General features: G+C 36.9%; 1 protein-coding gene across 2 annotated transcripts in view; it reads left to right on the plus strand.

Moving 5' to 3' along the window:
* dgkab (diacylglycerol kinase, alpha b) overlaps positions 1-12592 on the plus strand; it is a 93274-nt gene that overhangs the window by 71469 nt on the left and 9213 nt on the right. For both annotated transcript variants that reach the window (XM_017692735.2, XM_017692736.2), the window contains exons 5-14: positions 1411-1485; positions 4094-4143; positions 4240-4314; positions 4919-5035; positions 6134-6251; positions 8466-8554; positions 9864-9974; positions 10805-10903; positions 11701-11772; positions 12358-12431. In XM_017692735.2, coding sequence (XP_017548224.1) covers positions 1411-1485; positions 4094-4143; positions 4240-4314; positions 4919-5035; positions 6134-6251; positions 8466-8554; positions 9864-9974; positions 10805-10903; positions 11701-11772; positions 12358-12431 — 880 coding nt within the window. The remainder of the gene's footprint in view (positions 1-1410; positions 1486-4093; positions 4144-4239; positions 4315-4918; positions 5036-6133; positions 6252-8465; positions 8555-9863; positions 9975-10804; positions 10904-11700; positions 11773-12357; positions 12432-12592) is intronic.

Below are 12592 nucleotides of genomic sequence, written 5' to 3' on the forward strand. Positions count from 1 at the left end.
ATTATGTACGAGATGCATCTGCAATACAACATAACAACCTAAAATAAATGAAAAAAAAAAAAAAACAGAAAAGGAGGTCATTACAGTTCATGCATTTGAAGCTTAATTGGTAGCCACCTTTTGCTAAATTTATCAGATCTTAGCTGTAATCTTGCAGTAATTTTCTCCATTATAAAAACTTTTTTAACCCCCTCTCTCCATTGCAATATGCTGGGAGGCTGAGGTTTTAACCAGCACACCGTTATCATTTTTTTGGCTATTAAGAGTAAGACTCTCAATAAGTATGTCAAATCCTCATCAATCATACTATCAGGTAACATACCTAATATACACAGTGCAGGATCTAATGTGAACCTGATTCCTAAAATTTGGCTAATTTCTTTTTGGATATACCCAAAATATATGTGTATATATTTTTACTTTCCACTCAAATTCCCTTCATGTGGGTCTATTAGTTAATTTATGTCCTGCTATTAATGTTTCTTCCCATTCATCATCTGTTATTGTAATATTTGCTTCCAACTCCCATTTTTCCTTGATGTCCATATTATTAACCTCAAAACCTTTTCCCATTCATCATGTTTCTGGAGATAGTGTTGTAGTTGTAGGAACTTATAGAAGTTGTGAGCAGGCAGGTCAAACTGTTGTCTAAGTTGTTGAAATGATTTCATGTTTTGCCCCCTGAACAATTGTGCAATGTGTGTTAACCCTTTATTTGCCCACATTTTGTAGCCTGCATCCATGGCAATGTTTTAGTTTTTTTAAAGATCTCTTTCTATAAAATGAAATATTTAGATTTTTTCATGAGTTTCATTTAAAAATGCTGTACAAAGTTTTAGTCTGTAGGAGGCTGCGTTCCTCTCCCTCGTGGCCTCATGATGAGCAGTTTGATCCCCTTGTTTTGAAGTAAATGTGTCCCAAAGTCTGAAACTCAGTGTGGAACATTAAGATTTATCACTAATGAAGCACTTTTTTGTGTTTTAATGAAAATATGATGATTTTATGTGTGTACGGCTGTTCAAAGCCATGTTTGCTAGTCATACTGGCTGCGGTTTTGGGCTCAAAATTAGTTAAAAATTCACTATCAAAACAGTCAATACAGCAACATTTTATAAAGTTTCAGTTTTGTTATGATTGTTTTGGTAGTGACAAAAAGGAATTTTCTGTCATTTACTTCAGTAAAATAAACATAATTTATAGGGTCACTGCAAACTCCAAAATCCCAAATGTTTTGAATTCTAACTGTGAACCACTTTGAAAGAATTATTCATGTCAGACCTTCAAACACACGTTTAGCTGTGTTTAGCTGTGTTTAGCTGTCATACCTTTCATGACTTAAAATGCAAAAATACTATTTTATTAATCAAATTCCATTCATTTGTCCTTATTTGAGTCTTTTTTCCATTACAGGTGGCGTCTGCATCAAAGCTGTATCATGTTACTTCTCTGTGCTGGAGGATGGAAAACCACGTGACAAGCTTGAGTGTAAGAAATGATGACGATGAGATTTGAAGGGCCCCATCAAAGAAAACCGAATTTTTATCATCTTTTTGAGATGAGTTTGATTTGATTTAAAAATATATATCTGTAAGATCAGTGTAGCCCTGCTCACCAATCCTAAAGTATGTAGGAGTGTTTCAGCCCAGACTGCTTTTTGAACAAGGCACAATACAGGGCAACCAATCAGCACTGAGCTTATTATATATAACACATATGTTAGTCTTAAGGGCACAGTAACAAAAACAGCCTGTTTAATTCTAAGGGATATGGAGAGATGGTCATGTAAAAACTTTTTTTGGTGTGTAAAACTGCAAAAATATTACTGGTTTTGAGGGGAAAAAACAAAATACAACATAAAAGCTGTATATGGGCCTTTTAATCTCATCTTCAGTGCAGTGTATGCAGTCGTGTTAACACCACTTGACATAGTGCATCACACACTGAACTCAGTTTATAAAATCAATGCTATGTCACTGTAGGTCAGTGTACTTTTTTCTACCCTTCCTTTTAAATGAGTCTAATTTGAAAGAGTTGTTGTGATTTTATTAATCATTCGACCAAAATTGCATTCATTAGACGCTCTTGTGTGTGATATTCCCAGAAAATGTGTTCATATGGAGATAGAAAGACCCCCAAATTGGCACTGCACTTTTTCTAGAGTCATTCAGAGTGGTTTGGTGTGAAATGTTTCGTTCTAGAGAAACTAGATGTATTCACAACAATATTGATAGGAACCTCTAAAAGCTCCCTCACAGAAAGTTATTACATTAACTGGTTATGAATACATTTTAGCCTAAAACCTATTTTTTATTTATAGTCCGGATGGAGAGGTACATGAAGGACAGTACTGTATATATATTTATGTATTAGCTTATGTATATATATATATATATATTAGCACTATTTTACCATCAATCATCGACACTCTTGAGTTGGCGTAGTGCTAACTGTTGCAACAGTGTTTGATTTTAGGTTATTTTTACACAACTGTCTTGGCTCCTTTCAGTCATAATAATCATATATGTAGTTAAATGACATATCTGGTGATTTTCTCCTGCGTTGTTTACTGCATGCTGGCTACAGATGATAGACAGACGCAGAGGACATCTGAGGGAATGTGAATTAGAGTGCTGGCCCACTGTAGGTCCACCCTGAATGACCTAATGACTGGCTGTGACAACATTGATCAGATATGTCATCAATATTGCTTTTAACACCACCTAAGCCTTGTTTAATCTATTGACACTGCCCACATGTCCAATAACACAAAACGGTACTCGGTCAGTGCTCATTTAACATCCTGAAATAAACAAAGTCTCATGCATGGCCGGACAAATACCTCACAGCTTACACAGGCCTAGTGTTGCATTTTAGTTATTAGTGGAAAATGTATAATTATAAGGTTCTGAAATGCACCTAGAACCCAGAGCAGCAGTCAGTTTATATATTTAACTATGTCAGTTGGAAATGTATAGCCCAATAATAACTAAATAATTTGGAATACAAATGTTCCATTAACCTACATTAAAAATAAGAAAAAAAACACATTAAGAATGACTCAGGTTAGAAAACACAGAGACTTCGCAAACTCTAAACCAAACAAAGCAGTTTATATGAGGCCGTTAACGAGTCCAGAATCATTTGCAGGTGTGCGAGTGGGCGAAGCCAGGAAGAGTCCTAATCGCACTGAACCATCATTATCAAAAGTCAATCTTGATAGCAATTTTAAAATGACATATGGTTTATCTTCCATAAACAGCTAAACTTTTTGGCAAAAAAGTTTATCATTTGCTATTTTAAGAGTTTTTTCAACATCTTTGTTAAATAAACTAAACTTTGTTAAATTTGCTTATATAAAAGGACCCTTATTATGGAATAACCTACCTTTTTAAAAAAGAAAGTGTTATCTATCGCTGCTGTCGGAACAAAACCTTGTATCTCCATTTCTGTCATTTTTCAGTTTTTGACATAACTTGAAAATGCCTATTGCCCTTTATATAGTGTGCAAATTTCATGATGAATGGACTGAAATATGTAGCCCAAAATTACTTGGACAAAATGTCTGGTTCCGTTTACTTTAATCAAAAGTATGTTTCTTCCTTCTACTGTAAAGTTACCATTTTGGAGAGGTTTTGTTATGATATGATATGATATGATATGATATGTACAGAACATGCTGTTTACTCTTTAGTATATTTATATATACATAGTACACACAGTGTGTGTGTGTGTGTGTGTGTGTATGTATATACATACATACATATATGCATGTATTTGACTATATATATATATATATATATATATATATATATATATATATATATATACATATATATATATATAGTATCTCACATTATGAGTACACCCCTCACATTTCTGCAAATATTTTATTATATCTTTTCATGGGACAAGACGGTAGAAATGCAACTTGCATATAACTTAAAGTAGTCGGTGTACAGCTTGTATAGCACTGTAGTTTTACTGTCCTCTGAAAATAACTCAACACACAGCCATTGTATAAATAACATATTTACATATATCAATCATGAAAGTACAGTATTTTACAGTATATACTGTTTTTTCTGTCCCACAGTTACCTTCAAGCTCTATGACCAGAATGGAAATGGATTGCTTGAGAGCACGGTAAGATTGTTTTTATTATTTTTCACCTCTGTATTATTTTTTCTGTATTCAGTGATCTGTGCTGTACAGTTTACTTTTGAATATTTGGCTCATTAGGAAGTTGACAAGATCATCACTCAGATGATGCGGGCTGCAGAATATCTGGGATGGGACGTGTCAGAACTCAAGCCAGTAAGTGTTTCTGTTGTTATACACAGCACCCAAAGAACATTTTACAGGCAGATAAAGAGGACACATGCATTCCACTGTATTGTATTGGACTGTACCATAACAACATCCATGTTGCATTGTAAAGTATTGTGTATCATATTATAACATATCATATTGAATCGTATTGTAATGTATGGTATTGCATCGAAACACATCACAGTGTAATGTATCTTAACATATAGCGTATGATTTTATCATAGCATTTTGCATAGTATCATAATACATTGTATTTGAACACGTAAAACATCAAATATAGCCTGTGCAAAATTTATATCTTAGATTTTCTATTCCATTTGTTCCTAAACATAAAGCTCAACAAATAAATTGACATTTAGAAATAAACAATAGAAATGGGCAGAAAAATGCCATATTTGAATGTGGAGGATGTATTAACATATTTTTCTACACAACATGTAATTTGACCAGGAGCATTTAAACTTTTGCCTAGGACGGTATACAGAAGTATAGCCATAAAGACATAAATAAACAGCAATGTGGGTGCTTTTAAAATAAAATCAGTTGTATTCTGAGTGCTCATAAAACAGAATAAGTCTGCTTTGGTCAGGCGCTTCAGGAGATGATGGCAGCCATAGACGCAGACAGCAATGGTACGGTTACTCAGGAGGAATGGATCCAGGGTGGCATGAACAATGTACCCCTCCTGGTGCTGCTTGGACTCCAGGCAAGACCTCTACTTATGTTATTCACACGATTATTACTGATGCTTTGTATTGTATTGGTCAGCTGGGTCCAAATGTCTGAGGGCGTTAGTCAAAGTGCTTCTGTTTTGAGTTTTCTTTTTCAAAAATGCAAAAATTTGGCATTACAAATGATATTATCAGCATAATTAGATTGAAAAGTAGAGTTTGGAGTATGTGCTTGAATTCCCCCCTTTTGCTTTAAAGGGCCCGTATCCTACATATGAGTTTATTTACCAAAAAAGTTGTACTTCAGTTTTAAATTGCCATTTTAAAACCTCTTAATTGCTAGAATTAAGGCTGTTTTTTTTACTGTTTGTGACATGGAGCGATGAGGCGGACGCACGTGCTGAGTAAAGCGAGATTTATTTTGGGCAAATCCAGGGTCGTGGTCGAAACAGTCCAGGTTCAAATAGCCAAAATGAACAGATCGGGGTGAAGACATAATAAACTACAATGTAGACTATACACAGAGAACAAATTACAACAGAGGCTAGGATAACAAACAGCAAACGATACATCCCACATATGTACAAATCAAACAAAGACCAGCAACCACAAGGGGCAAACACAGGGCTTAAATAACAAGGATGACGAGGGACAGGCGGAAAACAGGTGGAAACAATCAGGGGCGAGGTTACAAAACAAGGGGCCGGACTGGGGATCAAAACAAAGAAAGAAAGTGGATTAGACTAAAACACAACACAAACACATGGACAGGACTAGGAGGGGCCAATCGTGACACTGCTCTTTTAAGACTAATATAGGTATGAGTATGTAAATGAGATATGTTCTGACAGCCTACCCTGTATTTAAAATACTTTAATGACAGTGTGCACTTTAGCTGGCATGTAATCCACAAGCTTTTCATGGTCCATCTCACTAATTTGTTTAAATTAATACAGACAAACAGTGCATAGTCTTTAGTATTTCTTCTTAGTTTCACTTGGCACAGGTTTTTTTTTGTTTTAAAGTTTTCTAATGTTTATTTTAAGGTTTAAATGAAAGAAAAAAATTCAGACTCAGACGTTTGGACCTCACTGTATTTCGCCTTTTAACACAGTTTACTATGTATTTCTTAGATGGCAGATAGAGATGGTCAGCATGTTTGGCGGATGAAACACTTCAACAGGCCCACATACTGCTTCGTCTGTCAGAACATGCTGCTGGGCCTCCGCAAACAGGGTCTGTCCTGCAACGGTGAGTTCAGACGATACTGAGGCTTTAGGAAAAACAGGGGTGCACGATATGAAACAAATATAATTTTATGATTCATAAGACTTCTTCACAATATGCACTATATATGTGTGAGTGTATATATATATATATATATATATATATATATATATATATATATATATATATATATATATATATATATATATATATATATATATGTGTATATATGTCATGACACTGAAGAGGAATATGTCTGCATATTTTGACAGTTTCATTGTAAACAAAGTCATTCAGAGTGATTTGGTATAAAATTCTCTGTTCTAGACACAGTTGTTCACAGTGGCAGTGACAGGAACCAGACGTCCACCTCTAAAAGCTCCCTCACAGAAAGATATACATGAAATGATTATGAATACACTGCTCGAAGTCTGAAATAGTTTTGAGAAGATTTTGGTTTAAAAAGCTTTTTTTTATATATCTGTGGTGGAGGGGTACATGTAGGATGTTGTGAGGCAAAATAGTCCCTTATTATTACAGATTTTTCACTGGAATTGAAAGTTATTTCAGTGCGTTCAGTGTTTTCCATTTAGTTTCTGTTGAGAGGGCAGCATGTGTTGCCAAACTCAAAATGGGTTGTAATAGGTAAAATAATCCCCAAAGAAAAATTGTTTCAGATTTTCCACTATTTTCCCATCATCAAAGGTTCCATATAAAATTCAAAAGACTTGTGTAGGTTTACTGGGGGTTTTGGATCGTAATTAAAATGTGTAAATTTGTGTTGTAGTCATGGCGACCCCTGGTTCCTATCATCAACACTGAAAAGAAATCTGAACCATTTCACACCAAACCACTCAATCACTCTGTTTACATTTCATACACTGACATTATACAAATAATTTTTCATTAAATGGTGAAATTGCCCAAAAAGTTTTTCTGGGGTTGGCTAACGTGTTTGGAACAGGCACCATGCGCCAGCAGTAGTGTCTAAAAACACTATCTAAAACTATACTGTAAGTAGGGCTGGGCAATACGGCCCAGTAATGCCACATTAATAAAGACTATCAAAAATCATTATGACTTTTAGTTTCACGCAGTGCACTGCCCTAATAAAACAGGTATATTAAGGCTCTTGCTCTTTAAGCACTGACAATATTTACAACATGCTCAGAAAAGCATTTTGTGGTGTAATGTGATACAATTTGCTCTGCTACTGCTGTATGGTGTGGTTTGCCAGCTGCACAGAAGAGAATAAAAAGGTCCTGCAGCAGGTGGTAAGAGGGGGCAGAGCATGCCATTGGTACCACACTAGCCCACCTTAGGGACATCTACACTGGTCAACTCCTACAGAAAGCCAGCGGTATTTCATAGGACCCCCTCACCGTGGACACAGCCTGTCGAAAAACATCCCAGAATTGATCAAAATAAATAAGATGATAACAGAATGGGCTAACATCCAAGGAGCTACTTGTTACTATGCAGCACTGCTCCAAATTAAAATTGATTAAAATATCTCTTTTTTAATAAGACATGCCATTGACCAGTAGCCAGATATATTAACAGTACCTGCATGTGTACAGCTGCAGAGCAGTGTGTTTAATAAAGTGACCACTGATTATTCATAAATATACTGTTTTCTACTATTGGTTGCATTAATTGTAAACAACAAAGAGTCATCCTGTATGAGCAGTGCTTATGTAAGACTGCAGCTCCATGTCTGGCCACCAGAGGGAACATAAGTGTTTTTCATTCAGTTCGTGTTGAGAGGGCAATACCTGTTGCTAAAATCAAAATGGGTTGTAATATAATCTATGTAAGCTTTATGCGTCCATTTCAGTGAAAAATCACTTTTCTGTGGCATTGATTATGCATAGATGTCTTTCCTGAATCGTTCACTGAATCAAACCATTCAAGACCACAGATATGGTTTCTCAAATGTAGTAGAGATGCAGACTTGCTTTCCATGAATGGTTTGATTAGGATGAGTAATGATAAACTAGAACTACTGTGCTAATTTGTCCTGGACGGCTTGTTGCACGTCTCTCAGAGGGCTGATTTAGTGGGCTAACTGTCTACATCCTTCAGCATTGCTGAGTTTGCTTAGGACAGATGAGATCACATAGTTTTATGCCAGTTTTATTGCAAATATTAAATGTAACACCCACATTATCATTGCAAGCAGGATTTTTTAATTAAGTGTGCGTTTGTTTTTTTTGTTCTCTTTTCTGTACCTTTCAGTTTGCAAATGTACTGTTCACAGCCACTGTGCCAACAAAAACCCTCCACCCTGCACTGCCACGTTCGTCAAATCCAAAGATGAATTAGGGGTGAGTCACAGAGAACACATTTTACAGTGATTGATCTTTTCCTGGACACAAATGTTTTCATCAGCGGCAATTCACACTGGAGCTACAAAGCTAATATAGCTAAAAAGCAATGGGAGCCCCACAGGACCACCACAGACCAGGTATTATTTGGGTGGTAGGTCATTCTCAGCGCTTCAGTGACACTGATGTGGTGGTGGTGTATTAGTGCGTGTTGCACTGGGGTGAGGGGATCAGACACAGCAGTGCTGCTGAAGTATTTGAACACCTCAGTGTCCATCCTACAGTGTCCTGCGTCCTGTGACCACTGATGAGGACTCACAGCATGTGAGCTATCATCTCTGACTTTGCATCTACAAAGTGGACCAACAAGGGGTGTCTAATAGAGTGGACACTGACTGTTAAAGACAATGGCAGCATTGCTGTGTCTGATCCACTCGCACCAGTGCAACACACACTAACGCAGCACCACCACGTCAGTGTCACTGCAGTGCTGAGAATGAACCACCATCCAAATAATACCTGCTCTGTGGGGGTGACCACTGAAGAACAGGGTAACAAAGTATGTCAAGAATCAGATGGACTACAGTCTGTAACTGTAGAACTACAAAGTGCTCCTGTATGGTCAGTGGAGCAAAGAGTGTAGATACAAGTACATGTACTTAATGTTATTGCTGATCGGTGTATACCCCACCAGTTAGCATGGTGTTAACTGAATGTCTAAATACACTCTGACCTAAAAGCATACGTAGTTGTTAATCAATCTGTAATAGATTTGATTATGTGGTTTTGTTCACAAAACTGCGCTCATCAACTAATTTCTGCATTAATGCACCAAAGTATTAAATAACGCTGAATCAGGGCCCAGTATGTCATTCAGTCATGGCCATTTCTTGCCATAACAGAATAGGCCTACCAGTAGAGGTGGGCATTGTAACCATATTGTATTGTTATTGTGATAAATTTTGTTATTGTGATAAACATGCATCATTACAAAGACTGCATTATGTTTGATTGGACTTAGCGTGAAATGCTGAATAATAATCATTTTGTTTATATTTGAGAAACAGTCTACTCACAGTGCATACTTAGCACAGTAGTAATTGGAGGATATAAGCTTCCATTACTTCATTAGCTCCTGTACAAAACCCAGAAAGCAATCTTCAGACACCAAACTACAACCTACATTTGCAGTAAAAAACTGTGTACATTTGATTGTTTTGTTGTTTTAACCTGAACCATTGTGTCCAAATAAACACTAATGAATATTTATACATTATTTCTGAGTGACATTTTATATTGTGCATCTCAGATTGCAGTGCATGACTGGGTCAGTGCGGACTGTGACTCCAGCAAGTGTGAGATCTGCCATAAAAAGATCAAGGCGCTGGCGGGGAAGCGCTGTGTGTGGTGCCACCTGACGGTGAGCGGGATGTACAGTGTGTGGTTTTTAACTTTTGGATATATGACCGTCCAACTGCTTCAAGGTTACTGATTGACAATGTCAGCTATAATTTGGAATCTTACTGTTTGCCTGCTGAAAAAGACTTGGAAGCTGTGCCTACTGACTTTGATGCATTTAACCTGTGTCATTTCTTAGAATTAGCTGATTAAAATAGAAACGTTAAATAAACCTGAGCCTTACCTGTAGGAAGTGAACTATTTTGCCGCAGCCAGCACTGTAGGTTTCCTCTCTCTCAGTGAGACACAAAACCCCCAATGTGGGGAATCTGAATTACTGTGGAGAACCTGTACTTTGTTAAGTTTTGAGGATTTGTAGACCTCTCTAGTGGAAATGTGTAACTATATGCAAAAAAATTTTGTAGCGTGGGTTGTGCTTTGGCCCTCTTTACTTCTACTATTTCTACTATACTCTGACTTTTAAATAGTTATTTCAGGTTTTACGGGTGACTCACAGCAGCGCACACTCATCATATTTTAACCTGTTTTTTCCTCCTAACTCAGCAATGACACTTCTTTCAGTTTTAACAAAACAGTTTTTACATAGTGCAGCTTTAATTGTCTTTACATTTATCAGAATGAGCATAAAAATTCTAATCTTTTACATGCAGCTTCTGGTTGTTTCCCAATTAAAATGACAAACTATTCCACTCATTAGGATTAATATTACTAATAATATTATTATTTTGTTTTTATGAGTGCAACCATATTTTAATTAGTCACACAACACTTGCAACCTTTCTAGCAGCAGTGCTACTTGCTCAAAATATTTATATCTCTTTTGATTTTCAGCGCCACAACGAATGTGTGTCCATAGGGTCATTTAACTGTGACTGTGGGCCTCTGAAAGATCATATCCTTCCACCGTGGACAATATGTTCAGTAAGCAAGGTATCTCAAAGCATTTCTAACCAACGCAGACCAGTGGCCACTGATCAACTCACCTATCCACCCTCTACACCCTCAGTTGTGTTCTTGCATAGCTACTGTTGTGAATTTGGAAAAGCTTCACAGAACATTAGGAAAAATCCCATTCAACCTAATAATAACTGTAGAACAGACTCAGTTTATATCACTATATCTACATTTAGAGCCATTTATTCATTCAACCTAATGAGAAACTGTAGAACAGACTCAGTTTATATCACTATATCTACATTTAGAGCCATTTATTCATTCAACCTAATGAGAAACTGTCGAACAGACTCAATTTCCAGGCATATTTTGCTTCAGACATTGAGCCTGCAGATAAGGTTTCCTCCTGATGACTTTTCTGTATAGATTATGTTCAAACAGTTCAAACAGTGCTTTACAGTAGAACATTACACCACTTCTGTGCAGCTAAACTCTTAAAAATCTTGCTTTGACTTCCACAGTTCCCCTTAACTGCCATTTCTTATTGACATTTTGCACAGTGGAAATTATGAGTTGGAAATACCTGATCTCTCTCTCCTGCTTTATATGCATCAGTTAGCTTCATTTTCAGTTTCATTCTCAGCCAGCTTCTTAGAGGTGCCCATGATTGAGTGTTAGCGCAAGGTTTGAAGAGTTTGAAGGTTTGAGTGTTCCTGACTGACTAATACTAATGAGACAGGGATGAATGATGTAATGAACAGTAGCTACAAAAGAAAACATTTGTGGCCAGAGCAGAGATTTATTTTCATACATGCTGTCTGTCCTTACTGCAGAGGAATGGTGGCTCACACTGCCTGGAGGAAAGTGACCTGGTAAACATTACCCCCGATGGACACTTTCTACAGGTAGGAGCTCTAAATGCTCTACTGGACAACAGTGTATATTCTCAATAGATTACTCCATTTAAAGGAATGGTTAAAATGGTGAAAAAGCAAGTTTAATGAATGTTGTTGAGGACGAGGCCGAAGTTGGCAGCTTCATATTCTAATTTTTTGTTCCACTTTGACTGCTGCAGCATGTAAGGTAGAGTAATTTTAAACTGTGCTCAGGAAAGAAGTGATTCTGGTTATATTAAATGGCCGACCCGTTTTAGCTACTCTTTCAGAGTTTTTTCATATTTATAGTTCATAGTGAGTTTTATGTGTTCTAAACTACATCAACTCGTCCGTGCAACCTGAAATGAGATGTAGATATGGTTTGAGAGAATCTTTGGACATGCGTTTACAGAAAAGGTTTGGGAGACAACTGACTTCCAGTGTTTATTGGCAATGTTAGCCTCATCTCCAGTTCTATACAAAAAAGCAGAATTTGGACAACAAGAATGTCTTAGCTGATCAGCTGAATTGGGGGTATGTGGGAAATCATGTAAAGTAGACTTTTGGACAAGATATTTCTTTAGTCTACTCATCTCTCTCTCTTTCTGTTTGTAGATATTCCCTGTGCAAGGCATAAACCCTCTGCTGGTGTTTATGAACCCCAAAAGTGGAGGGAAACAAGGGGAGAGGTTAGACCCTCTGAGATGTTTCCACTCACTGGCCACGTTACTAGAAACACCTACCTTGTATTTCTACTCACTGGCCACTTTATTAGAAACACCCAGCTTCTGCTCACACATACTGGGCACTTTATAAGAAACACCTACCTTGTGCTTCCACACACTGGCCA

This window comes from Pygocentrus nattereri, chromosome 21 (assembly GCF_015220715.1).
Source record: "Pygocentrus nattereri isolate fPygNat1 chromosome 21, fPygNat1.pri, whole genome shotgun sequence".
Classification (NCBI taxonomy): Eukaryota; Metazoa; Chordata; class Actinopteri; order Characiformes; family Serrasalmidae; genus Pygocentrus; species Pygocentrus nattereri.